At 57.3% G+C, this 24,745-nt stretch overlaps 8 protein-coding genes and 1 non-coding gene across 9 annotated transcripts; 5 read left to right on the top strand and 4 right to left on the bottom strand.

The window, feature by feature from the left end:
- The first annotated feature begins 13 nt into the window (after positions 1-13).
- C8Q71DRAFT_781789 (uncharacterized protein) lies at positions 14-1,723 on the top strand. The gene is made up of 8 exons (XM_047924892.1): positions 14-232; positions 302-319; positions 379-724; positions 782-861; positions 913-953; positions 1,005-1,155; positions 1,207-1,371; positions 1,427-1,723. Exons 1-8 carry the CDS (start codon positions 173-175, stop codon positions 1,595-1,597), a joined length of 1,032 nt encoding a protein of 343 aa, XP_047774758.1. The 5' UTR covers positions 14-172; the 3' UTR covers positions 1,598-1,723.
- Positions 1,724-3,130, bottom strand: C8Q71DRAFT_781786 (uncharacterized protein). Its single transcript, XM_047924891.1, has 4 exons — positions 2,897-3,130; positions 2,787-2,838; positions 2,377-2,732; positions 1,724-2,320 (listed from the first exon to the last, which is right to left on the bottom strand). Exons 1-4 carry the CDS (start codon positions 3,033-3,035, stop codon positions 1,749-1,751), a joined length of 1,119 nt encoding a protein of 372 aa, XP_047774757.1. The 5' UTR covers positions 3,036-3,130; the 3' UTR covers positions 1,724-1,748.
- Positions 3,131-4,500: 1,370 nt separating this feature from the next.
- C8Q71DRAFT_296660 (uncharacterized protein) lies at positions 4,501-6,307 on the top strand. The gene is made up of 5 exons (XM_047917628.1): positions 4,501-4,603; positions 4,680-4,771; positions 4,825-5,410; positions 5,456-5,965; positions 6,031-6,307. Exons 2-5 carry the CDS (start codon positions 4,707-4,709, stop codon positions 6,259-6,261), a joined length of 1,392 nt encoding a protein of 463 aa, XP_047774756.1. The 5' UTR covers positions 4,501-4,603; positions 4,680-4,706; the 3' UTR covers positions 6,262-6,307.
- A 969-nt stretch (positions 6,308-7,276) lies between these two features.
- C8Q71DRAFT_t136 lies at positions 7,277-7,379 on the bottom strand. The gene has a single exon. It is a non-coding gene; the product is annotated as a tRNA-Asn (tRNA).
- Positions 7,380-7,680: 301 nt separating this feature from the next.
- On the top strand, positions 7,681-10,219 carry C8Q71DRAFT_841354 (uncharacterized protein). The gene is made up of 2 exons (XM_047926536.1): positions 7,681-8,829; positions 8,880-10,219. The coding sequence occupies exons 1-2, from the start codon at positions 7,758-7,760 to the stop codon at positions 9,926-9,928; spliced, it is 2,121 nt and encodes a 706-aa protein (XP_047774755.1). The 5' UTR covers positions 7,681-7,757; the 3' UTR covers positions 9,929-10,219.
- C8Q71DRAFT_781775 (ribosomal protein L4 domain-containing protein) lies at positions 10,220-11,876 on the bottom strand. The gene is made up of 6 exons (XM_047924890.1): positions 11,718-11,876; positions 11,583-11,657; positions 11,388-11,530; positions 10,766-11,331; positions 10,520-10,713; positions 10,220-10,465 (listed from the first exon to the last, which is right to left on the bottom strand). The coding sequence occupies exons 1-6, from the start codon at positions 11,758-11,760 to the stop codon at positions 10,368-10,370; spliced, it is 1,119 nt and encodes a 372-aa protein (XP_047774754.1). The 5' UTR covers positions 11,761-11,876; the 3' UTR covers positions 10,220-10,367.
- A 410-nt stretch (positions 11,877-12,286) lies between these two features.
- C8Q71DRAFT_296601 (PLP-dependent transferase) lies at positions 12,287-14,402 on the top strand. The gene is made up of 9 exons (XM_047917627.1): positions 12,287-12,555; positions 12,609-12,916; positions 12,965-13,023; positions 13,072-13,115; positions 13,167-13,270; positions 13,343-13,436; positions 13,497-13,684; positions 13,771-13,979; positions 14,078-14,402. Exons 1-9 carry the CDS (start codon positions 12,399-12,401, stop codon positions 14,331-14,333), a joined length of 1,419 nt encoding a protein of 472 aa, XP_047774753.1. The 5' UTR covers positions 12,287-12,398; the 3' UTR covers positions 14,334-14,402.
- Positions 14,403-16,951: 2,549 nt separating this feature from the next.
- C8Q71DRAFT_296496 (kinase-like domain-containing protein) lies at positions 16,952-20,509 on the top strand. Its single transcript, XM_047917625.1, has 6 exons — positions 16,952-17,464; positions 17,545-17,773; positions 18,025-18,141; positions 18,195-18,805; positions 18,861-20,344; positions 20,383-20,509. The coding sequence occupies exons 1-5, from the start codon at positions 17,222-17,224 to the stop codon at positions 20,325-20,327; spliced, it is 2,667 nt and encodes an 888-aa protein (XP_047774752.1). The 5' UTR covers positions 16,952-17,221; the 3' UTR covers positions 20,328-20,344; positions 20,383-20,509.
- Positions 20,510-20,609: 100 nt separating this feature from the next.
- Positions 20,610-24,213, bottom strand: C8Q71DRAFT_296480 (uncharacterized protein). The gene is made up of 5 exons (XM_047917624.1): positions 23,961-24,213; positions 23,274-23,909; positions 22,598-23,221; positions 21,934-22,539; positions 20,610-21,878 (listed from the first exon to the last, which is right to left on the bottom strand). The coding sequence occupies exons 1-5, from the start codon at positions 23,967-23,969 to the stop codon at positions 20,892-20,894; spliced, it is 2,862 nt and encodes a 953-aa protein (XP_047774751.1). The 5' UTR covers positions 23,970-24,213; the 3' UTR covers positions 20,610-20,891.
- Between the last annotated feature and the right edge of the window lie 532 nt (positions 24,214-24,745).

Below are 24,745 nucleotides of genomic sequence, written 5' to 3'. Positions count from 1 at the left end.
CTCTGTCACGCCCCGTGACGCCGATCCGAGTGATCTCCTGCAGCCTGCAGTGTGCACCGTCCAGCGTGCAGCCACCATCTCTTCCCCGTCGTCCCACGCACGACTCTCCTCCGGGTCTTGTCTGCCGATACCCTTCAAGCTCACAAGTCTTTAATTCTGTTTGACTGCCACTATGCCACCAAAGAAGCAGCAGAGCGGAGGCTCTTCCTCCAGCAAGGTCAAGGATGACAAGGTGAATAGTCCCGCTCCTCCTATACCAGCGGGCGAGGAGCTTACGAACCCCATCTCGAGGAATTTATAGACCTTTGGAATGAAGAATGTCAGTAACCCGTCGTAGTCACTATTCCCGATCCGTCGCTCACGCTCACGACCACCCAGAAAAACAAGTCGGCAAAGGTGCAAAAGCAAATCGCCGTGATCGAGAAGCAGCAGTCGCAGGCGGGCAAGTCACGCGCGGCGCTCGAGAAGGAGAAGGAAAAGGCACTGCGCGAGAGGGAGAAGCTGGAGCAGGAAAAGCGCAAGAAGGAAGAAGCCGCGCTCTTCAAGCCCGTGCAGACGCAGAAGGTCCCTTTCGGCGTCGACCCCAAGACAGTGCTCTGCGCGTTCTACAAGGCGGGCCACTGCGAGAAGGGGAACAAATGCAAATTCAGCCATGATCTTAATGTGGGACGGAAAGTGGACAAAAAGAACTTGTATGAGGATAATCGGGAGGAAAAGCTCTTGGGTGCGTTTGCTATCATAAGGGGCGAATGCGTTTTGTTGACTGAGTGTTCCATCGCAGATACGATGGACCAGTGGGACGAGGAGAAGCTGCGAAGCGTTGTGCTCTCCAAGCATGGCAACCCGCGGACGACCACAGATGTTCGTTCCGTTGCAAGATGCATCATCTCTTAGTCTGACCTCGCGCCATAGATTGTCTGCAAGTTCTTTATTCAAGCCATCGAGGACGAGAAGTACGTCTTTAGGCTATCTCTCGATTCATTAATTTTGATGGTATGGCAAAGGTTCGGATGGTTCTGGGAATGTCCAAACGGCGAAAAATGTCAATATCGGCACGCATTGCCACCAGGATTCATGCTCAAATCTCAGCGGAAGGCCGCGGCAGACGCTGAGAAGGCAAACACAATCAGCCTGGAAGAGTTCCTGGAGGTCGAGGTATGTATTTCCCAAGGCTGTGCGCTGTGTATAGTTGACAGTTTGAATTAGCGGCACAAATTGGGCACAAACCTGACGCCTGTGACGCCCGAGACGTTCGCGAAATGGAAACGGACACGTATGAACAAGAAGCAAGCCGAGGAAGAGGCAATGCATAAGGCAAAGGAGACGCAGGCGGCGGCTGGCAAGAGCAGTGGCATGAGTGGACGAGACTTGGTAAGTCATCCGCTGTCTTCTTGGTCACGATATGCTAATTGCTACTCCGCACCAGTTCACATACAACCCCGAGTGGTTTGAGGACGAGGACGATGACGAAGAGGAGGATTGGGACTTGTCCAAATACCGAAGAACCGAGGGGGACGAGGAACAAGAAGTCGAAGAGGATATGGAGAACCTCGACATCAGAGACGGCGCGGAGTCGCCAGAAGGCAGCGGCGAGTAGATCTGCGCGTACCTGCATCATGCCCCTGTCATGCCCTACAGTCTCTACTCATTGCTATGGACCTGTCGTGTACGCATAGCGCATTCCCCGCGGATATATGTGCATATATAACAAATCCGATCTGTATGAGTACAACCGTGCACTGCAATGCTCAGTCCTCGTCGCTGCCGTAGTCTGCCAGCCCGAGCCCTTCGGACGGCGATTTTGGTGCAGGCGCTACCCGCACCACAGGGTTCCCTAGCGCGTTCCGCTTGCGAATCTCTGCGAAATACTTGAGCCCTTCCAGAGCGTCCACGCTAAGAAGGCCTGTGTTCTGTGGTTGTGGTTCTTCCTCGGGCTCCGGATCAGGCTGTACTGAGGCCGGCTCCTGTGGTGCGTCCTCAATCTCGAGCCTCCGTCGCTTCGCCGCAGGCTGTCCATCGTCCTCCTCCTGTGCCTCGCCCTGCCCGTCCACAGCATTCCCGTCCTCCAGTGCCCGAATTGCCCGCATGGCGTCAACGATGCGGGGGTCCATCTTGGACTGGATGGCTTCCCGGCCGATTGACTCGAGCCGTTCTCTCTCCTCGACTTTTGAGGTGGGGTTAGGGTCTTCCGTCGCCCACCGGACATTGAGGATCTCGTCGTTATCGAGAGACTGGCACGCCATCGACTCCTTTGCGAACTGAGCACTCATCTCGGAGACGTATGTCACGAAGGCGACACTGCGATACTGCAGAACCCGAACTGCTCAGCCCCGGTTAGCCACTGTTCTTCGTGCGCGAGATGATAATGGCACGCACTCTTCTCGATCGGGCCCCATTCCTTGAAGTGCCGCCTGACAACCTCCTCAGTCTCCACACCGGTCCCTGTCTCCTTAATGCGTCCAATGTACAGTGTGCGGTTCTGCCTCTGGAAGCTTCCCACACCGCCCATGTCGTCGCGGTAGTCCGCGAACTTGTCGCGCGCGAAGCAGTCCTTGGAAGTGTCTGGAAGCGTTGTGGAGGCATCCGGGAGCGTATGTTGATACTCGCATTCCCAGCCGTAGGGACAGCAGCCGCGCGCGAAGAAGAGGCAGCAATACTTGTTGCCCGTAGTGTTCGCCCGCGTGAGACCCGCGTCGCGCTTGATGTTGCAGCGTGTCTGCGACTTGACTTTGCTGTTCCAAAGGGGTTAGTGATAAGCAGACGGGCTATTTCGAAGTTTTACGCACTTCGAGTAGCTGTCCTCACGGTCACCTCCTGCCCATTTGTTGTACCAGATGTCTACACAGAGAACAGAATGCTCGTCAAACGCAATTTAATCATATTACAATGGGCCCACTGTATTCCTTTCCCGTCTGAGGTGCCTCCTTTTTCTCGACATCCCCAGGCTTCACTTGTTTGCGGGCGGGCTTCAGCTTCTTCTGTTTCTTGGGCGCTGCGACCTGGGTTTCTGTAACGTTGGAGCCCATAGTTGACATAAGAGTGAAATTTTTCTATGTCTCGACCAGGTTCAATAGGAGGATAAGGAAGCCCTGTGGGTTGTGCGAGCAGCAACCTTGGAATTGGGTTGAGTTTAGCGGTGTGCCACCGGCGCGCCGGAGGCCATTGTTTGCACATGTTAGGATCCCAAGCCGTTGACTTCCTTCTATGAACCCCACCTTCATGACGGTCCATGGCACTGTCGGCAGCCGCACCATGCCAGATTACCGACTCTTATAGTAGTCCTTCTACAGAACTACTTCTCCCTGAGGACAACCACGCATTTTTGTCGCCCGACGTGACAAATGATACAGACGCGTCAAGACTAGTCTAAGTATTTGCCAGTTTATGTCCCTCCGATTCAGCCTCGAGGAGCAACCCTCGCACGCCTGTAGTGGGTATGGCAGTATCTGCGCCTGATAGAGGTACAATAACCGACGTATATACGGCATTCGACCAGCATTCCGAGATCTGAAGGAGTCTGCTCGCCCACCGCGCTACTGAAGCTCGATAACGACCAAAGATCTCAACAAGGACGCGATGTAGGAAGTCATACCTTGTAACTTTTCTCTCGCGTTTCGCTGATCTCTGGCCCATGATTGCAGCTGGATGACTGGATGTGCAGTGATGCAGACGTCAAGGGCCTACCAAGATATATCAATCGTCCAACGACGCACTCAGCTTCGCGAGCCATTGTCTCTCATGCGTCCTCGCCCACTGCGCACCCACGCGGGATTTGATAGACGTCTATACCAATTCCATGGCACTTAGAACAGCGGTCTGGGTGCGGCTCAAGTAACAAACTGTCAATTCGGTTTCAGGGTCATCCGAGGCGAACCCGCTGTGCGGTCTCGGCGGTTGCTTACTGAGGTTAAGCATGCTGGTCCACAACCACGGTGGGGGTGCGCGCGCGACTACAGCATCTGTACGGCATGCTTCCTTGTGGAAATCGCCACACTGCAGTGAGATCCGGGACTGACTGTGCGTATTGCTGTTTGAGCCGCGGAAATTGGCTCAACCTTGAACCCACTGCTCATGCAGTCAGAGGCATCGGTCTCGGTATCCAACCCGAATGTGACAACCCCCGCGCATGGTATCGACCGATACCGGTGATGCCACTTTCAGGAAGACTCCGAAGAGCTGCACAACGTCGGAAATGTCGTGAGCCCGTCGCGGGGCGCCGCGTGGGACCGTCCCCGAGATTCATATCGTGCGGTGCGTCAGTCAGGCTAATCACGCGGTGTTATGCTCATTCGTAAGTGACAACGACAGTGCTACAAGGAATCGGGAATGAGCCGTGCCCAAAGTGGCACCGATACTGTCAGCAGGCGTAGCGTCTGAGGTTTGACTTGTACATCGCCGCGCACGACAGCCGCGCGGGTATAAATGGCATATGCCCAATGACCTCAAAGCGAATTGACACCAGTCATACCCTGCCCGTGCTAACTCCACGAGCGAATGCACGCTAGAGCATACTCTGCATCTCCAGCTCACACCCGTAGTCTTGCCATCAAGTCTTGCGCCCAGCACACCTTGATCGTAGATATCTGTGGTACAAGAGACAGCGGTGAGTGCTGCGCGTACATACAAGACTGCATCCTAATCAAACCATCGTGCGTTGCGTAATCTCGCCGCTGGGTCAGTCAGCCCATTGTGCCTTTGTCATAAGCATGCCTCATTCACATCCGTGCACTTCGGGAGTAGTGGGTTCACCACCAGATGCCGTCGAAACTCTGTACACCCGAGTCCGTTTCAGTGTGTGATCGCCACTTATACCCTCCTCCCTAGGTCGTCGTGTTTCATCGAACATGCTGAGCAAGTCGGCTTCGTCCTCAGCAAAGCCCGATTTCTCGAGCACACTCGGTCACGCAGCTCCACACTCACCCCCGCCCTAATTTACGCAGCGTGTACGTGGGGCGCCCGAATGTCCTGCGACGAGTCGCTCGCGGTTCATGAACCCATATCGCTTTCTCGCGCTGTTCAGGGCGTCGCCGACTGCCTTGCGCACGTGTCGCAATATAACATCACTCACGTCATTCAGGCCGAGGTCCTGCTCGCAACGTACTTCTATTCCATGGGCCGATCTATGGAAGGACATTACCACACCAGCGCGGCTGTGGCTCTGGCTGTGATCCTCCAGTCAGACAATGCTAGCGCTGTCTCGGGTTCCTCCCGTAGACCGGAATATTACCAACAATCTCGCACAATAAGCAATGCCGAAAATCTCGGGTCATCCGTAGATGAGGAAGAGAGACAACACATTTTCTGGGCCGTCTACATTCTGGATAGAACCTGGTCTGTCGCAACAGATCCCCGCATCGGCGCACCTTTCGTGATAACCCACGACGTCCCACGAGTCGCGGCGTTACAAATTGTGGGTGCTTACCGTTCGCAAATGGCTATGCTGACAATGTACCAGGACGCGCCTACACAAGCATCAATCAGCGATTACACATCTATTCAAGCACATACTCACTGCGCTTTAGGCGCACAATGTACCATGCTTGCGTTACGCGCCAGGGCGGCCGACTTATACGAACGCACTTCCTCGACGACTTCGCAGTTCTCCGGTGTGTGCTTACCGCGCAATACCGGCGGATGTCTAACATCTTTGTTACCATCGGTCTTCTCCTTCGCAGACACGAGCGTCTCCCGCAGAACCACTGCCGAATTCTTCGCGTTAGAGAATACTATCAGTACATTCTTAGGGTCACTACCTCGGCTTGACGCAACTGCTCGCCCTGAGGATGCGAGCAGTCTCATGCTAGTGCGTGCCCTAGCTTACACAGCGGCAATACAACTCTTCCGCGACTGTCATGATCCCCGGACATCCGCCCGCCGGAAGGCCCTGGCGTCCGCAATGTCTGTGTCCGCACTTCTAGATGACCGCGACTGGGAAGAAGACCGATTCGTCGACCCCATCCTATCGGTACGTCTGGTTCCATCCGTGACATGTTCCGGAATAATCACATATACGTATGGTATGCGTTCTAGATACTTTGGGGAAACATCGCTCGCGTTCTCATAGGTCAGTCTGCTAGTCGGCGGATCTGCCATTGTCTACCTCATACACTGCCTTTACTAGCTGTCAGTAAAAGAGATCCAGAGCATGAAGACGGTCGAATGGCCCTTCGCGCGTTGCAAAAGGTACAACAGGTCATGGCACTTAGCAGCCGCACGATCCCTAACATGGGTGCGCATTTGCCTCTTGATCAAGTATACTAGTTGACAAGATCCAGCCCTCCAGCTGGCCCGGATACAGCAGGAAGCCCGACCCTAGTAGCTGACCTTCTGCGGCACGATGTTCTGAGGAGTGACTAATACAGTGCTTGGCTCTGAGTCTGTGCCTCGTTGAAAGCCCCGCCACAGAACTTGAGGGGTGATGGCAATCGAGACCCAAACGCATGCCCGGATTCTGAGCCTACAGAAACTTCGCTATTGCAATAGTGTGAGGACATATCGAAAATGGAAAGTACGCCCCTACGGGTCCGGACCGCACTACGGACCGTACGCGCACGTGACCATCCTGTCACACACACAACACGCGTATATCCCGCCCTTCTTGCAGCATTTCTCACTGCTGCACGCATCGCAAATGAAGAGGATTTGCGAGCAGATACCACCACTAGTATTTGGGCGGCGGTAGGTGGAACGGTGACTCAGTGAGATGGTAAGTAAGTATGCATAAAGGGCAGGCCCGCCACATGCTTACGTAACTGTACCGTATACACTCGCGCTACCCTAAGTATACCACCGTACTCGATTCTCAGTGTTCACTCCTGGTTGTATTTCCCTGTTATTGCAATTACTACTGCGATGGACGAGGCCGCTTGAGGGCACAACGGACAGACAAGTCAAAATTGAACTGTGACTGTCCGCTTTGGGACATGTCATGGCAGCTGTCACGTGTGTGACGCGGGCGCTCTGCGCGCAACAGCCTGTGACGGCATGCACACAGTGTTGTACTGGACCCATACAGTCTCCTACGCTGATTGGATGATTTTCAGCCACTCTTTAGGAAGTTCATGGTCTCTATACATCAGAATACAGTGCACAAGTGTCGAGCTTTGCCACGAAACAGCGGGCAAAAGTGCACTTGCCATATTAGGCAGGCGCGGACTACGGTCGGCGGCTATTTCCGTAGGGGCGTAGTTTCCAATTTACCGATCTTCTGAATAGTGTTGATATTGAATTCGCTCAGGCAGCCAAAAGGCAGCAAACACGTGTACGGCAAAATAACCTGCCCCAGTGAGGCTCGAACTCACGACCTTCCGATGATTACGTAAGCATAAATCAGTTCAATCGTAACAGTCGGACGCTGTAACCAACTCAGCCATGGGGCACATAAATGACAGAAACGTTTGCTGTACTTATGGGGTTGAAATCTCGGCAGGCCACCCAATGCATTGCTCAAGTTGGACGGAAATATGTCGTTGTATTTTGTCAAGGCATAAGACCTCACCTGAATCAAACTTCTAAAAGGCGTTGACGAGCTAGAGCAGTCTGAAAGATGCAGTATGCCTTCGTGAACGTTGCATCCGATTTCGGCCACCGGCCGGTGGTCGCGTCCGACCAGCACGATCACATGATGGATGGCGGGGCGCGAACCGAAACTGAACCGCGACCGGCGCCTCGCCACGGTCTCCACGCTCAACCACCACGACGCCTGACGAGACTGTACAGCGACCCTGCCACCTTCACGAACGGACGACTCACTCGCCATGACAAACAGACCACGTAACAGTGTCCTGTACATGTTCGACCCTCTCGAGTCGATGACGACGCCGCGCAGGGATGGGTCACCCGACTCTGGGAGTTCCGACAAGGAGAACGACATCCAACCGGGAGAAGTCACTGTCTTCTTCAACAGAATCTACACTACGCAGATGAACACCGCTCCGAAGAACCCGAATGGCAAGCTCATCGATATTGGCGACACGACCACGGACGACGTGTTTGGAGAAGAGACTGTAGATTGTATGACTGCATCACCCGCAGACACATCGAGTGCGGCGAGGACGCCAGATGGACATCCTACGAAGAGGACACCGCTGGGCGACATCGAGATTGAAGAGGTCCCCATGTCCGCTGGGGCCGCAGCGTCGCCACCTGACCCGACCAATCCTGTCTTTGACGAGGAAGACGACGCAACCCCACTCCGAGTCGTTACTGCTGCGCCCACAGGCGCGCCGTTGGCAGATGTCATCAACTCCATTAATCTGTCTGCGATGACCATCTCGGGTTCGGCGCCTCCAAGCCCCCTCGCGAACCGCAGCCCGCTCCCCCCGCTGCGAGAGGACTCGGACGAAGATGGCACTGACGAGGAGGGCGAGCTCAGGCCAAACTGCGGAGAGGTCGAAGACACTGTCTCCATTCCTCTTATGATTACTGTCAGCTCACCCACGAGCACGTATGAAGAGTCGAATTCATTGACGGACTGGGTCCTTCCGCCTTCATCGGAATCACCGACGGACCGTCTCTTCGCGTCATCGACTGTGGCCCCGCTTCCCCCGACACGGAGGCCCTTGGTGAAAAACCGCATCCCGAATGACGATCCTCGACGAGCGTCCGTTGATTTGCAGGCATCATTCAACATGCAGATGCAGTCGGCGGAGATGTCGTTTGACCTGCTCAACGACAAGATCTCCTTCCAGGCTGGGGACTCCATGTGGGCGGGCGGCGATGACGAGGAAGAACCATTTGACATGGCAGCTGAGATGATGAAGATGGAGGCCGCTGCTAATGAATACGAACGTATCGAACATGACAAGGAAGAAGTCGTCGCCAGTGCAGGTACGGGTGCTGCCCTTGGAACGTGCGATATGATGTCTAACAGACCGCAGCAGCGCCTTCGGTGTTATATACCGGGCAGAACGAGGGAACGCAGCCAAGCGGAGATGCCCAAGTTCTCATTGATACTGGCATCGCCCAACTGGACATAACGGATATGCCAGAAGTGCCAGCATCTCAGCCTGTCATCGAGACCCCGCCCAAGGTGTTCAATGCTACGCCGTCTTCTACATCAAGCAAGAGCGAACAATCAAGCGGGACAGAGCGCCGTCAGTATCTGAAGATGCTCACAGGTTCGCCAACACTTGCGCCGACATCGCGAGAGCAAAGCCCTCCTCCCGCTGCAGTCGCACCCGCCCCTGTCCCTGCTTTGAGGATCGTCAAGAAGACATGGAAGGTGCACGGCCGCACGGACTCCGGCACGAGTGCAGGGTCATCCACGTCCACAGCCAGCTCAAGCTCCAGCTCTGGTACGCGGTCCACCTCGCCAGCCTCGAGCAACCCGATCGACTCCGCACCGAGAGCATCCAATAAGGATGAGAAACTTGCGGCTCTCACTGCCGAGCCCGTCCGCCCGAGGACCGTCATCCGCGGAGTGCAACGCCCACCTGCGGGTGCCGAGCTCACCAGCGCTGGCGTCGTCGTCCCCGCTCCAGGCAGCACCCGGCCTGCGGTTGCTCCAGCGAAGTCACGGGCATCCATCGCGCGCGAGGCTTCAGCACGCTTCGCCGCGGCGGGTGTGCAGCGCCCGAATTTGCAGCAGGGACAACGCGCGCCACAGGTACCGGTGCAGAAGGCTCCGCCCGCTGCTGCAGCATCGAGGGCGCAGAGGCCAATCGCAGGCACAACCAGCACGACGTCCAGGTCGGCCAGCTTGGGGCGGCTTGCTGGTGCCGGGCTTGCGTTGAAGATTGTGGGGTCGACGTCGGGGAGTCTGAGAGCCCCCAGCACGAGCGGCATTCCAGCGAGCAAGTCTTCATCTGCTCTGCCCAGGCCTGCGTCACGTCTGCCTGCCCCAAGCGCGGGTGTGAAGAGCAGAGACGCGAAGATACCGGCGCCGGGAGCCAGGACCGCCTCGACTGGCATTAGGAGGGCCTTCTGAACGACGCACGATTGACGAAGTACTGCATATGCACTCATCGTCTGGTCCCCACTCATCCCCATTGACACGTAACAGCATGCACCATGTTTCTTATGATTTGGCACGTCGCACGCATAACATATACCGCCCAATCTTCCAAGGTAAACTATACACATAAGTCTCTTCCTTCCTGTCACACTGGTGCCTTTGCAATCTCCTCGTTACTAGTTCTTGCTAGGTCTCTCTTACTCAGACTGTGTTGCATGCCTTCACGAACTAGCACTGCGCCGAATAGCATTCATAGTACAGCGCACTTCAATCAATCCCGCAAAGGTCATTTGCATACTGCAGCAATCAATAGCATGCGTGTCATAAGACATGGTGAGCGTAACAACAGTAGGTCTGATCATATTGGCTAATGCGCATACACACAACCAGCTCTTCGTCCTCACACCCCCGCTCACTGAGCGAAGAGTGTGTTGAGGAACGCCTCGCCAGCAGCCTTGGGCTTCTTGGGCTTCTTCTTGTCCTTCTGCGCCTTCACGCGCTCCTGCTTGACTGTATCCTCATGTTCAATGATCGGACACATAACTAACGGAAGTAGGCACTTACGGAGTTCCTGGCGGCGCAGGGTCTTGGCGTAGGGGTTGAGGCGGAAGAGAGCAGCCTTGTTGACCAAGGGGTTCTTGTGCTGCGTCCAGGGGCGCTTTTGGTGCTTGGGACCCGCGGGGCGGACAACGGACTGGATCTCGTCGCTGTTGATGAGACGGGTGACGTCAGGGTTGCTGATCTTCGCGGTGGGGAGCCTGCAGGCAAATGTGAGCGTATATTCATCGAGACACTGTATGGTGCACGTACGTGTAGTTCTTCTTGTAGACGGCAGGCTTGTCGAAGGTACCGAAGACCTCGTCAAGGAGACCGAAGGCACTCTCGGTCCAGATAACGAAGCGGCCAAGGTGACCACCGGGCGCGAGCTGGAGGAGGTTGAGCCTCTTGACGTTGACGATCTCGACACCAGGGAGGTTACGGAACGCCTTGACGATGCCGTTGTCCTCGTTGTAGACAATGAGAGGGCCGCGGCGCTGGCGGTGACGACGGTTCCGCAGCTTGCCCTTGCCGGCGCGGAGCTTGCGCGAGTTGGAGACCTTGACGACGTCGGTGTACGCCTTGAGCGACTTGAGGAGGGCAACAGCCTCCTTGGTCTTCTTGAAGGACTCAATGGTGGAAGAGACGACGAGGGGGACCTCCTCGATCTCCTCGATGCGGTGGCCGCGGGCGAGGACGAGGGAGGGGAGCGCAGACGCCGCGAGAGCGGAGACCGTAGCGAAGCGGCGCTGACCCTGGTTCACCTTGACGTGCCACTTGCGCCAGGTCTTGGTGGGCGCGAACATGCGACCGCCACGGCACATGTTACCGAACGCGGCCTAAACCCCCAGTGAGTTCATGACCTCTTTGGAGGTTCGAACATCATTGTGCGTACCTGACCAGAGCGGTGGGTACCTCCACCGCCGACACGGGGGATACGTGCAACAGCACGACCGGTACCCCAGGACTCGGCACTGGTCTGGTGGCCAGCCTTCTCGCTGACGGCGTACGCCTGCCTCTTGTTCTTAGCGATGCTCTCTGAACAGACCAATTCAGAGATAGTCTCTTTCGCGTATGATGCTTCACTCACTGTGCACCTGCTGCACGACATCAAGTCGGATTGGCGCGGTGAGGACCGCGGGCAGCGGGAGGGAGCTGGAGGCCTCTGTACGTCGAGACGACTGTTCAGCATCGTCCCTTCACCTCCAGGCATCGTTGTACATACCTCCAGAGGTCGAGCGGACGTTGACGGTCGGGCGAGAGGCCATTGTTGAGGGGAGTCTTGAAGTCTTGACGGTGCCAAAGCCTGGTCGCGGGTGTGTGTACTCTGAAAATTAGAGTTTGCCAGTACCTCCCTCCGCACAAGCACAGACAAATACAGTTGTGGCTGAGGGGCGCGCGGCTCTCTGGGCGCTCCCCCCAGTGTGTTCGCCCAGTTGACCACGGCTAAGTACTATATCCCAGACCACAATCCAAGTGTCATATTCAGCCCTGTTTTATTTCTTCGGCCTTTCTGTTGCTCAATGCGCCTTCACCGTCAGCGTTCACCGTTACAGTAATGGGAGAAGACATCCACCGGCGATCTCTGATGTGGCGTTTGCACTGATATCCCGGAAAGGCAGGCGTACTAGTAGTGAACCGTTCTCATAGCAGCCGCGGTCCGCCGAGCATGCAGGTAAGTCACACAGTCGGTCTGCAGCTTGGCATCCCGAAGCCTTGACTCATCCTGCACCGCTATCAGCCTATCACGCCTCATTGTAACACTCCGATCCGGGGCCTCAGTGATAGCGGTCAGTAAGATCTTGCCTCTAATGGGCCCCTGTTTTGTGACTCATGTGTCGGGCGTGCACAGAGTACATAAGGACAACAGATACCAAAGCCTTTACCTCCTACACTCTTTGTCACAATGTCGGGAGCCACGACGACCCACGTTGACGGCGTACCCTTCCAGGACTCTGTGACCCACTCTGACACTGCCCCAGGCAGTAGTTTGCAGGTTCTGCCGGCTTCGTTCTACGCATCGAGGCTTTCTCATGCGTCACTCCGGAGGAGGGAAGATGGAAGTAAGTCCGACGTTAATCATTAAACAAGACCATCTCATTTAGATCCTTGGTAGTCCGTGCGCTCCTTCCGTTGGAGAGTCGTCCAGGCCTCATCTCCCTTCTCGCTGGGAAGCCCAACTCGGAAACGTTCCCAATCACTTCATTACAATTCAATATTCGTGACCCATTTACTCCCAATGGAGAGACCACCATGCAACTCAGCGAAGAAGAGCTCAATATCGGCCTGCAGTATACCTTAACTAGTGGCCTACCTGACCTGCGGGAGTGGATCTTTGGACTGCAAGAACGTCTTCACGGTCGCAGGAAGGGTGAAGGTTGGACAGTCACTGTTGGTGCTGGATCGCAAGACATGATATTCAAGGTGGGTCGTTTGTCGCTACTAGCAATTGCTTCGTTCACAGGGCAGCAGGGAGTGAACGCGCTCATGAACCCTGGAGATGCCATTCTGGTCGAAACACCTGTCTATGCGTATGTGATGTACTTATCGCAGCGAATCGCTCACTCATTCGTTGACAGAGGGACCTTGACGATATTTCAAGCACTAGATGCCGAAATGATTGGTGAGTCACGTATCAAAACAGAAGCATGCTGCATGGAACTCACTGTAACAGAGGTCGAGACGGACAGTCATGGTGTCTGCTCACGCAGCATGCGTGAGATGCTCGAAAACTGGCCATCATCAAAACCGAAGCCGAAGTTCTTTTACACTGTGCCAGTACGTCCCAATGATGTTCCTGACATCACAAAGTCAGAGTGTTGACACGTTCCATGCGTACGACGCATATAGTACGGCTCTAACCCTACCGGAAGCACTGCCACGCTCGAACGACGCCTCGAGGTTCTGGCCCTGAGCAGAGAGCATGACTTCTTCATCTTGGAAGGTGGGTCGCATTCCACGCAGAGTATTATTGAGTATTGAAGGGCAAGTTTGCCTACCGTAGATGATCCGTACTATAACTTGTACTTCGGGTCATCCAGCCGCCCGCCATCCTATTTCGAACTCGAGAAAGACCAGCCAGAAGTAGGCCGCGTGCTCCGCTTTGACAGCCTCTCGAAGATCATGTCGTCTGGGCTACGCGTTGGGTTCGCATCTGGACCCGAGTCCATTTTGAAAGCCATGGATCTGCACGTAAGTCTGACGTTCATGATCACCGCATATCGCTGTACGCCTGCCCTGCCGATTCAGAATTGCTGACTTCCCTTCACGCTTCACAGAGTATGGCAGTGAATCTGCAGGCGTCGTCCTTCTCACAGATGATTGCGCTCAAGGTTCTGTCGGCGTGGGGTTACGACGGCTTCACCGCACACACCGCGCGCGTGGCGCAATTTTATCGCCAGAAGCGGGACGTCTTCGAGGCCGCGATGCAGCGACACCTCGCGGGGTTGGCCGAATGGACGTCGCCCGAGGCAGGCATGTTCTTCTGGTACGTCTTCCTTACCCCCCTCCCCTCTCCGCAGCGCCGCTCCAAGGGTTCCCAGACAACGTGGACTGATATATGAAACTTCGATTTACGTCGCGCAGGTTCAAGCTCCTGTTAAATGAACCAGGATCGGGGGTCGAAGGAGAAGGCGACTCAGAGTACATCATCCGCACGACGGCGTTGGAGCGGGGCGTGCTCGCGCTCCCCGGTGCGACCTTCTACCCGAACCCGCGCAAGACGCCGTACGTCCGCGCGTCGTTCAGTCTGCTGCCCGAGGACCAGGTGGACGAAGCGCTGCGCCGCCTGCGCGAGGTTGTCCTGGAGGCACGCAAAGCCAACGGCTCGAAGCGTAGCTGAGCTAGATTCCTCGCGGATTCTGATGCGCCTGACCTCCGCGCATTTCGGAGGCGGGAGCATCAGCTGATGGCGGCGGTCAGTAGCTGCGTGTTCCTTTCCTGGGCGGTTCGCTGTGACGCCGTCTGTGTACGCTGGACCTTAACTCACTGCAAATGGTGTTATTTGATTGATCGCTCTGCTTGCGCTAGAGCTCGATCGGACGAGGCTAGATGCCGGTGCGGCTTCGAGGCGCCATGGCCGCGAATCGTTACTGTAGTGCTCAGCGTTTTGGAGCTGGGCGGTGCCTGCTTGCCCGTATGCGTAGGTATTTAACCAGTCTAGAGTGATCATGATGTTGCCGCAATACATGGATGGCGCTCCTCACCTCCTTGTTCGGCTCAGTTCATTCATGTCAAACCAGATGGGTACACGTGCACCCCGGGCCTGCAGTGGCAGCAGTTCATTCGCCACATAGAGAGTGTCGACAGCATCTGTCACAATTGTCCGACGAGTCGGTGGAATGATGTCTGGACATTGTGTTTACCTCGAGAAAGGACCCGAGACGCGCTCTCTCGGCGAGGGGTAATGTCAGGGCAATGTCGCCGCGCCATATGGGTGTCGGTGCCTTCCCATATTTGCTCCCGCCCCGTGGACTTGATCTATTCAATATTAACACGGGTCCGTTGCCTAGCGGGACCTTTGACTCAGGCGAGGGACGCCCTGGGACGCGCTATCCAACAGCGATTCGGAGCTACATACCGTTGCTTCCTCTGGTCCAGGTGAGAATGAATAAATTTTGCACGACCTTCGAGAGCGAAAGTGGTTCTGATTTCACGCTATTGGAACTGCCCGACCGTCGTACCCCTTCGTACCCAGCGGCAGCTTGTCCTGATAAAGCCATGAGGAAGGGTTGTGTATAGCCCGTTTTAGTACGCTGATCCGCCGGCGGAGGCTCGTAGGATGGCCCCAAGACAGGTCTCGACCACGTGGAGGGGCAGCGGAAAGATCGCGGGCTGGAATTAGGCTGGAAAGCATGTGCAACACTCCCAACCTTGTCTCTGTCAGCAACTGTGCAGCGCGGCACGTCGTAACTTCTCGGTTGCCCAGACGCGAGTGTGGTTCGGTCAGTGGGACTCGTATGGTAAAGTAGCAACCTTTCATGATCCCTTCCCACTGAGGTAACAGACGTCGAGGTACTGCGGCATACGTAACGAGACAGATAGACGTCTTCGTGGGCGTTGTCGACTTGATTTGATCCTCCACCGCAGGACGCTTGCCGGTTATTATGGTATGCAGCGGAGACTACATACCACTGCAAGTGACTGCTCAGTGCTCTATTTTGCCCACGTGATCGTGTCATGCTTACCGAGAGGGAGGGAGGAATTCGAAAATGCATACGCCATTCGGATCGGGCAAGCTCAGAGGCGCATAAATCGCGCTGTTCCCGCGCGCCTCCTCTCTCGCACTTCGTCCAGCAGGTTCGTCCAGATTGTTGTGTGCCGTATTCCAGTGATGCTGACGCCTTTGGGACCTTGTGCTACGCTCACACGCTTTCGGTGGGTACGTGCTTCATTCATGTCGTCCGCCGATCCGCTGCTCTCGTCTCGCTGGCTCCATCTTTCAAATATCCCTCATTCGTCGAGCCCAGCCTCTCTAGATCCTGCAAGCTTCCGTAAACCGCTTTAGCTTCGTGTCATAGTCACCAAGGTAGTGGTTCCGCTCGATCGACACGGATCTCGCTTAATCCTACGGGCAGATGGCGTTCCTCGAGACCTCCGTTCCCGCAAACGCCTGCTTCCAAGTCAAATGCGACAAATGTAGCAAGACGACCTGGAAGGTACGCACCATCCCCCGCGTCCTTTCCCCACATCGCCTCCGGCAATTAGACTCTGCGATGTGCTCGTACGGCCTCTCAGCGACTGGCTGATCCGCCGGGCGAGTCCGCAGGCTAGCCGGGCATCGATGTGTTCTTTCTTCCCCCATCTGGGAGCGGTGCATGTGGCGAGCGTTCTGACATTACGTTTCGCTATGCTACAGGGGTGTGGGCAGCACGTCGATTCGGTGGGTACTCTGGCCCTTCTCCCCAAGTTACCTGATGCTGGGATCACATCGCGCAGGGCGACGGGCACCTAGACCGACCGCGACGTCTGTGGCGGGCTGGGTGGCAGCAGCACTCTATTGCGATCTGTCCGAACGGGAACGCTAGCTGCCACTCAGCTTTTGATTCGTCGCGGGGCATCGGCAACGGCCCTCAGCACGTCGAGGCGAGGACAATGGGGAGGAGTGCAGCTATGTTCCTGTGCCTTCCCAGTGTACTCGCTTCGCGGTGATGCTGACGTACAGCTCTCTCCGAGCGGCGTCCGCGCTGGTGGTTTGCTCATCAGACGGTATTCATCGTCGCTGACGCGGCTGACATGATTATGGCTACGCAGGTGATGAAGAACGTGAAAGAAGAGGACAAGTGCACGTGTCCCCGCTGAGGAGCTTCTCTGTGTGCGAGTTGGGCAGTGCGGGGGCAGGGAGCTGGGGCGGTGGGACGCAGAAGCGTTGACTTCGTCGCTATCGCTAGACTGTATTGTAGGGAGCTGCGGACGACATGGGGGTGCCGTAAGAGTGGAAAGCAATAAAGTAAATGACCGCGGGACGAGCGGAAGGTGCGGCGGCGGAGGGACGAGGACATGATGATCAACAGAGCGCCGCTGAGCTCGAGCGACACGGCTGGCCAGATCGTCGCTGGGATCTAGCCGGGCGCCTAGGCGAGGGGCGTACTCGCCAAACAGGCGCCCACCACTTGGCCTCCCACCGTGGAGTGTCGCCTGCATAAAGTGCTCCTCCTGTCCCTGCCCCCGCCTTCCTCTCCTCCTTCTCTCCCCTCCCCCTCCTACTCTGGCGTCCCCATCCCCGCTGCCATGGCAGACGGCGGCGGCCCCTCTACCCTGCGCTACCGCGACCCTGGCGACCCGAGCGCCCCCCAGCATGTACAAGACCTCCAGCCTGGCGCTGTCATCATGACGCATGAGATCCGGACAGGCCACAGCCGCACATACAACCGCCGCATGGTGAATCAGTATGAGTTCGACCATCGTGTAGGAGTAGGGCAGCATGGAGAGGTGTATCTCGCGCGGGACACGTCGAAGCACAACATGGCTGTGGTGCGTCTCGTTCTGTTTCCCCATTCTGTCGCGCCTTCTCAACAGCGTCCCATCCCACGCTGTATGCGCACGCGATGCAGGCCCTGAAGGTTGTGAAGCGTAAGAACCCAAAGGCAGACAAGATGAGCAAGTTCCGGAAGCAGAACCAGAACCTCCCCACCTCCCCACATCTGCCGCTCACCGACAAGCTCGGGACGACAGAGCACAAGATTCGCAAGGAAATCGCGATCATGAAGAAGTGCAACCACCCCCACATCGTCAAGCTGCTCGAGGTGATAGATGATAACCTCCACGAGAAGATCTACATGGGTACGCCTTCCTGTCCTTCCTCTTTCCCACCCTGCACTCGCTAGCTCCATGTATGCCCCGTCTAGCGACGCGTGTATGCCCACGTCCCCGCCATACTGAGCGGTCGCATTACCGTGCTGGCCCGTTATCGACGGTGTCGGACCGTATTGCCTCGGCTGTAATACGCGGTACAATGTCGCTGCCATTGTACCCGCTACCGGGTGCTCCATGATGCTTCTCGTGGCTAACTATATGCTCTTTACTTCCTTCAGTCATGGAATATCTCGGCGGCGGCGAAATCAAGTGGAGGACAAATGACGGTGAGCCGGTGCTGCGTGTTGACCAAACACGGCGCATATGCCGTGATGTCATCCTCGGCCTCGAGTACTGTGAGTCTTCTCGCTCTCCACGACAACGAACTCTGTTTGACATGCGCATATAGTACATCACCAGGGCATCATACATCGAGATATCAAGCCGTCGAACTTGCTCTGGACCGCGGACAGGCGAACAGTAAAGATCGCCGACTTCGGCGTCGCGCATTTCTCCTATGCCCAACGCCTCGCTGCGGCAGGCCAGGGTATGGTGGAATTAGGCGATGAAGACCCCATTCTCATGGACGATACCGACCTGTCCAAGACGGCCGGCACGCCCATGTTCCTCGCACCCGAGATTGTAAGCGACACTGGGGACCTCGCGGCCTCGTCTTCGACCGTGAACGTCAACGAAACGGCGGGTGGTAAGGCGCGCCCGCGCCGGCGGCAGCCCATCACGAAGGCGATCGACGTGTGGGCATTCGGCGTGACGTTGTATGGCCTGCTCTTTGGCCACCTCCCGTTTCTCGCGGACCGTGAGTACGAGGTGTACCAATTGATTCGGCGGCAGGACTGGTCCGTCGACCCGACGATGGGTGTTGACCAGATTGAGACCGGCGGACGGCATCAACGACCGCAGCCGAAAGGGCAGGAGACCGAGGGTCACCTTGTCATCCAGCTCCTGGAAGGCCTGCTTGAGAAGGATGCGCGCAAAAGGATGACGCTTGACCAAGTAAAGGTGATTGCTCTACCATGCGTATACAAGGTAAGCAATGATCTGACAACCATTGCAGCGACATCCATGGATACTGCGCGATATGCAGGACCCAGAAGGTTGGCTGCGCGAGACTCAACTCGGGCCTGCACCGTCCCTCGAACCCACCGCAGACGAAACCAGCTCAGCCATGTCCTCCGTCCGGTTCAGATGGACACGACCGCTCCGCCGCCTTTGGCAAGGCGTCCGGCCTACGCGCTCCTTCCTGAATCGGAACGCCGTGACCGAAGCGGATCAGTACAACGACGTCGGTGTTCGCTCCGCTCCCTCTCATTCGCTGTCGCGACGTCGGTCAACACCAGGAACTTCGCAGCACGAGCGTCGACGAGAGAAGAGCAGGGCGGGGTACTCGGGACGAGATGCACCGCGGAATAAGTCGACGACGGACGTAGTCGCGCGGCAAGACTATGGGTATGCGCATGACGACTGGGCGGCTTGGGAGGCAACACATCTGTCGACTGGCCATCCACCGAAGCGACGGCGCGGCTCGTTCCCATCCAATCTCCGTCCTTCACGCGCCGCGTCACCACAGCCCTCACCCATATCTGCGTCGACACCGAGCGTGAACGGGTCAGGGATGCCTTCGCCAGAGGAGCGCCCGCCGAGCAGACTGACCCTCACCCATTGGTTGAAGCTCCCATTCCGGAAGACATCCACGCTGCCTATGGAGCAGACAGTGTCTAGTGGTAGTTCGGGGCATAGCCTGAGCAGGCGGAGTGGACGGGGGCTAGCACGGCGGAGTGAGGATGCGTTCCACACCGTCGCTCCGTCAAGACAAAGCACAGCCAGCGGGCAGCTCACGATGGCCATGCGTGCCGCAAGCTGGGGCGAAGTCGCAGACTATGCGAGGCCGTCGGAGGACGTGACGAGCGTGTACTCCGCTGAGCGGGGAGACGACGCGCTCGACGACGACACGCTCTTGCTCGGCGCCGGCGGTATTGCTCAAAGTCCTGTCTTGTCCATCCCGACAAGCGGCGTGCTCAGCACGGTATCTTCTATAGCCTCCCTGAACGCACACGTCACCGGTCCACCGACGCCCGCGACAATGTCTGTCGCGCAAGCTCTCCTCCAGCGGACGGACGTAGGCGAGCTCCCATCCGCCGCCGACCCTGCCGCCCATGACCCCTCCATCCTTGCCCGGCACTCGCAGATCCGCTCCCGCGCGACGAGCCCGCTCGCCCAGATGGCGTACAACCCCGTGCAGCTCTCCATCGAGTCGGCGAATGCGTGTGACTACGACGACTCCTCTTGTGACGACGACGACGATGACGATGACGACGATGACGACGAGTCATCGTACGGCGAAGAGGTCGACTTGCAGCCCAGCACGAGCCAGCGGTACCAGGAGGAAGACGAGGAGAGCGAAGAGGAGGGCGAGGTGCGCCTCGAGCTCCGCGGCCGCCGGCCGTCGCAATCCGCCTCCGAGATGTCGCCCGTGCGCGGCGCAGATACGCCCCATAGAGAACGGCCCATGATCTGTACATAGTTCCGATGTCTCGGTGTGTAGGTGTGCGATGGACACTTTGCTGCAGCTCACTTAGACGGACAGGATATCCCCTCCCATTGTTCGGCCGATTGTTTGGCCCCACTACACTCTCAGCTCTAGCTTAGACATATCCCCCCTCCCCTCATCACCACCATGTCGCTGTATCCCCTATCATCCGGCATCTTGTTACCCATTTTTCCAGCATTCTTATTCCCCTTCGACATTCAATCCCACTGCATCATTGTATAGAATTAGCCTGGCGCTGCTGGGCGACAGGAGCGCGTAGCCATGCTTGTTATACAGCCCTGTAACATACATCCTCCACATGGGTACCGAGTGGTATCGTGGTATCATCATCATGCAGCGACGGCGCGCGCGTATAGAAAGATATACTACAGAGGCTCCAGGTCTTGGCAACATAAGAAAGTCGGAAGGTCATAACATAAGAGTAAGGAGATGGACAGCAAAGAATGTGGTCGTCGGAAAGGAGCGAGCTGGAGAACACCTGCGGGCATGCAAAGCTATGCACACGTATACACATATATACAGAGGCCTGGCCGTGAATCACATCGGCCAGCCTCGCAGGGTCCTCGCGGCTCCCCCTCCAATTCGTCCGATGAAGTCCCAGACGGCGGCACCGTCGCCCGGGAAGCCTTCACCGGTGGCTCGTATGGAGTTGAAACTCGACCACGCAGCACGATCGTAGGGTGTGAGGCCACCCGGGATGGCGTACTGGGGCGCCGTCGCCTGCCCGACGACGAACGCGACCGCAGCGGACACACCGACGCAGAACAGGAGCTGACTCGTTGACAATACCGAAGAGCCTTCCGAGTCACCACCGTAGACGTAAGTGTTGTAGATGTTGTAGAAGCGGCTGCTCTTGCGCCTGCTGGAGCGCTCGCTGTCGCGGCGTCCTGCACCGTTGCGCTGGGACTCCTCGACGAGCTTGTCGATGACGGAGCACTCGACGCCAAGCTCCTCCTTGAGTGCCTTCCAGTCCTCCGCGGCGTCCCCAGAGATGCCGCCTTCGACAGGCTCGATCGGCAGCTTGAGACCTCGGTGCCACTGCTTCACCGTCTCTTCCGCGACGCGCATGGCAAGCTGCTCGCGCTCTTCGGACGTGACCTGGTCGTAATCTGGCGGAAGGTCGTGCATGTGATCGTGCAGCTCCTCCGACTTTTGGCGAGGTGTTGGTGGCAGAAGCGTCGAAGATGAGGAGGCCATCGAGTCGATGTCCAGATCCAGACCGAGAGCGTTTGAAGTAGGTGGTACAGACTCTGGTTCATCGGTCTGTACCTCCATGCTAACCATCTCCCGCACTTCGACGGCCTCAAGTTCTGGCTCGGGGTCGGTCTGGATGTCCATAGACACGAGAGGTCGCTCGTCGGTCTGCATGCTGAAGGAGGCGGTGAGGATCTTGGGCTCAGGGTCGGTCTGCACGTCATGGGAAGCTGTGAACTCGGACATCGCGTGTTGCACGCCGGTATCCGAATACTCCTTGACTTCGTCGACCTTGATAGTCTCCAGGCGCTTCGCGCGACTGGCGACTTTCTGCAAATCAGAGCGCGTCAGCGCGATCGTCAATCGTGATACTTTGATCACATACCCGCTTCGTACGTGTGATGATGGTCTCGACAACGTCTTCGCCTTCCGTATCGTTGTCCTCCACGGTGGGACTCACGACCGTCTCGTTGGCCTCCTCTTCCAACTCTTCCTCTGGGTCTCCCAGGTCCTTCATCCTGCTCAGCAGCTCTGCGCCCAGGCTGCGACTCACACTTCCACGCGCGCTCACAGTGCCCGAGCCGCCCGGGCCCGCGCCGCTGGACGCATTGCTCCGCATCTCGTCCATGTCGAAGCGCATGCGGTCGATCGTCTCCTTGAGCATCATGTTCTCCTGCTTCTGCTCATCGAGCTGCGCCTGAGCCTGCTGTGCGATGGAGAGCTCGCCCTCGATGAACGCGATCCGCTCCTCATAGTTCGCCTGCTCGCGCGCCCACTTGCCCGCCTCGATCTGCTGCAGGCCTGCCACCTCCTTGTGGTCCTTGATCTCCTCGTCGCGCCGCCGCAGCGTGTTGCGGTACCGCTCCGACTCCGCGCACTGCTCCTGGTACTGCTTCTGCAAGCTTTGGTACGACGCACGCGCCGTCTCCAGGCTCTTCTGCAGTTTTGCGATCTCCGACTCGAGCGCCGAGATCTGCGTTTGGTTCGTGCGCTGCGGGGAATGTTCGGTCAGCCGTGGTCAGCGCACCACTTTCGCAGGCTTGACTTACCTCCTTCGACCGGAGCTCCTTCTCCTCCCGCTTCGTCGCGCTCAGCTCGCTCACCATCTCCTCCAGCCGGCTCTGCATCTCCTCCAGCTCGCTCTCGTGCTCCGCGAGCTTCAGCTGCAGCGTCCTCTCCGCGTCGCCCAGCTTGCGCCTGAGCTCGGTGTTCACCCGCTGCAGCGCCTCGATGCGCTGCTCCAGGTCGAGCGAGATCGTCGACGAAGCCGCAGAGCGGTCCATGATCAGGCCTAGAGCGGACGCGTCGTCGTCATCCGAGTCCGAGTCCGCCCCAGAAGCCCGCGGCATCAGCAGCGAGTTGATCGTGTCGGCGAGCTGGTCCTCGTCGTACGAGTCCGAGAGGTCGGAAGGAGGGGGGGACATCATGCCGCTGGAGGACTGCGGTTGCGCTCGGTAGTCGCCCTCGCGCTCCGGCGAAGAGCGCTGGTAGTCTCCGAACGCGTTGTCGATGGAGGCGAAGTGCGACTGAGGCTGAGACTGGGCGCGGGAGTGTGGTCGGGAGATGGATGCGGCGAAGGGAGGCGAGCCTACGGAAGAGGAAGGTGATATTGGGTTGGAAGGTGCGCGCGATCGTCCGGGTGTGCGTCCGAACGACGTCGGCGGGCCGGAAGACTGTGTGCGCATCCCATCAGACAGCGATATCACACCAGAACGCTGCACTGACCTCTGAGTCACTGGATGATCTGACATGCTGGCTGGCATCGCTCTTCCGCCTCGACGGAGGCGGTCGCCTGCTCCAGCTTGAGGGCGCTTTGTTCACGTTCACGAGCGGCGTCGACCGCTGTCTACGCGACGCATCAAAAGGCGACTCGCGCGAGGTAGGAGTCCTCGGTACCGGTGGACCACGGGACGGCGGGCGCGAAGATGGCCGCGAACCTGGTCGCCAAACAGACGTACCGTTCGAGTCCCGACTGGACGAACGCGAGTACGGGTCGTCGTAGTCGCGGTCCTCCGAACGCCCGCGTTCCGGAAAGTCATAGTCATAGTCCTCATGCGGAGGAGAATCTTCTTCGGGACTGTGGTTAGTCCGCATGGCGATGAATTGCAGCAAAACTTGTGGCGTGACGGCGAGTCCGGGGTTGCTGTCGATCAGTTGGGTGAGCTGGTCCTCCTCCGTGGGTGTCATGAGCTCTACAGAGTCATGGCTGCGCGAGAAGGCACGCAGGACGTCGACAAGAGCGTCGGCAGGAACGACGGGGTCGCCGCTTTCGTTGATGTGCGCACGGGGATGGTCTTCGAATATATTATAGAGCTCTTGCTCCAGATCTGCGATGGATTGTCTATTGCGTCCATATGTTTCCTGCGGACAATGCATGAGAGCACGAGCACGCTGCAGGCGGAGTTGACTCACCACGTCCATGTTGGGTCATCAATTGTTGCAGGGAAAGAGAACACAGAGAGAGTGGCCAGCGCCCCGAATACGTCGCTGCTTTGTTTATGTAAGCTGCCACCCCGTCCCAGCTCATGTGACCGCGCATTGTCCGCCCGAGTCTCTCCGGTTCCCCAACGCAACGACGCGTTTTCAATTCGGGCGACGAGCCTGCAGGCAGCAAGGAAGTGGCAGAAAGGTTATACCATGTTTCGTCCAGTCATCGACATTGTGGCCGAGGTGCGGTTCGTGGAGGGGGATTCGGCCAATGCCGAAAGGCTATAAAGCTGTATCGGGAGTTTGTCATGCAAATCAGTTTCTCACTCTCCTTGCAAGAGCGTCGAGTGGCAAGCTGCAGAAATCGACCCGTCTGGATAGGCGATACATGTTATAGTCGGGACCCGCGATATAAACTGATATTATGAGGGTACAATCACTGGCATTGCTCTGGACGTTGTCCTTCAAATAGCCTCTGCCACAGTAAGGCTCAATATAAGAGCGAAGTTGGCCTGTACCGCGATGAAGGGAAGACACGCAGACGAATTGCGCTCACCGTTCATATGGCCACTACGATGATGGTGGGTCGACATAAAGGAGGAGGGGCCCGGGGAGAGGACGACTGGCAGCATCTTATACTAGTAGCATATGACTTGATTCTAAGTGAAAGGATGACATGGAGCACGATGAGGCTCAAGACACTGGGAGAAAGACTCGCTGAGAGAGCTCAGCTGGCTCAGTGCTACTCAGATCTCAGAGCGCGTCGCGCG

The sequence above is a fragment of the Rhodofomes roseus genome (assembly GCF_022264815.1).
Source record: "Rhodofomes roseus strain CIRM-BRFM 1785 chromosome Unknown C8Q71scaffold_25, whole genome shotgun sequence".
Taxonomy (NCBI): Eukaryota; Fungi; Basidiomycota; class Agaricomycetes; order Polyporales; family Fomitopsidaceae; genus Rhodofomes; species Rhodofomes roseus.
This window is presented reverse-complemented; position numbering and strand designations above follow the sequence as displayed.

Bases quoted from the DNA above. Each gene is read 5' to 3' on its own strand.
- C8Q71DRAFT_781789 (XM_047924892.1), top strand. From the start codon at position 173: ATGCCACCAAAGAAGCAGCAGAGCGGAGGCTCTTCCTCCAGCAAGGTC. The intron at 954-1,004 runs GTACGTCTTTAG...GGTATGGCAAAG, and splicing joins CAAGCCATCGAGGACGAGAA to GTTCGGATGGTTCTGGGAAT. The intron at 1,372-1,426 runs GTAAGTCATCCG...ACTCCGCACCAG, and splicing joins GCATGAGTGGACGAGACTTG to TTCACATACAACCCCGAGTG.
- C8Q71DRAFT_781786 (XM_047924891.1), bottom strand. From the start codon at position 3,035: ATGTCAACTATGGGCTCCAACGTTACAGAAACCCAGGTCGCAGCGCCC. The intron at 2,839-2,896 runs GTGGGCCCATTG...TTCTCTGTGTAG, and splicing joins TCAGACGGGAAAGGAATACA to ACATCTGGTACAACAAATGG. The intron at 2,733-2,786 runs GTGCGTAAAACT...CCTTTGGAACAG, and splicing joins CGTGAGGACAGCTACTCGAA to CAAAGTCAAGTCGCAGACAC.
- C8Q71DRAFT_296660 (XM_047917628.1), top strand. From the start codon at position 4,707: ATGCCTCATTCACATCCGTGCACTTCGGGAGTAGTGGGTTCACCACCA. The intron at 4,772-4,824 runs GTACACCCGAGT...CCTCCTCCCTAG, and splicing joins CCAGATGCCGTCGAAACTCT to GTCGTCGTGTTTCATCGAAC. The intron at 5,966-6,030 runs GTACGTCTGGTT...TATGCGTTCTAG, and splicing joins TCGTCGACCCCATCCTATCG to ATACTTTGGGGAAACATCGC.
- C8Q71DRAFT_841354 (XM_047926536.1), top strand. From the start codon at position 7,758: ATGACAAACAGACCACGTAACAGTGTCCTGTACATGTTCGACCCTCTC. The intron at 8,830-8,879 runs GTACGGGTGCTG...AACAGACCGCAG, and splicing joins AGAAGTCGTCGCCAGTGCAG to CAGCGCCTTCGGTGTTATAT.
- C8Q71DRAFT_781775 (XM_047924890.1), bottom strand. From the start codon at position 11,760: ATGGCCTCTCGCCCGACCGTCAACGTCCGCTCGACCTCTGGAG. The intron at 11,531-11,582 runs GTGAGTGAAGCA...TGGTCTGTTCAG, and splicing joins TGTCGTGCAGCAGGTGCACA to AGAGCATCGCTAAGAACAAG. The intron at 10,466-10,519 runs GTAAGTGCCTAC...ATGAGGATACAG, and splicing joins CCTGCGCCGCCAGGAACTCC to TCAAGCAGGAGCGCGTGAAG.
- C8Q71DRAFT_296601 (XM_047917627.1), top strand. From the start codon at position 12,399: ATGTCGGGAGCCACGACGACCCACGTTGACGGCGTACCCTTCCAGGAC. The intron at 13,271-13,342 runs GTACGTCCCAAT...CGACGCATATAG, and splicing joins AGTTCTTTTACACTGTGCCA to TACGGCTCTAACCCTACCGG. The intron at 13,685-13,770 runs GTAAGTCTGACG...CACGCTTCACAG, and splicing joins TGAAAGCCATGGATCTGCAC to AGTATGGCAGTGAATCTGCA.
- C8Q71DRAFT_296496 (XM_047917625.1), top strand. From the start codon at position 17,222: ATGGCAGACGGCGGCGGCCCCTCTACCCTGCGCTACCGCGACCCTGGC. The intron at 17,465-17,544 runs GTGCGTCTCGTT...CACGCGATGCAG, and splicing joins CGAAGCACAACATGGCTGTG to GCCCTGAAGGTTGTGAAGCG. The intron at 18,806-18,860 runs GTGATTGCTCTA...CAACCATTGCAG, and splicing joins TGACGCTTGACCAAGTAAAG to CGACATCCATGGATACTGCG.
- C8Q71DRAFT_296480 (XM_047917624.1), bottom strand. The intron at 23,222-23,273 runs GTCAGTGCAGCG...ATGCGCACACAG, and splicing joins GATCATCCAGTGACTCAGAG to TCTTCCGGCCCGCCGACGTC. The intron at 22,540-22,597 runs GTAAGTCAAGCC...CATTCCCCGCAG, and splicing joins AGGAGCTCCGGTCGAAGGAG to CGCACGAACCAAACGCAGAT.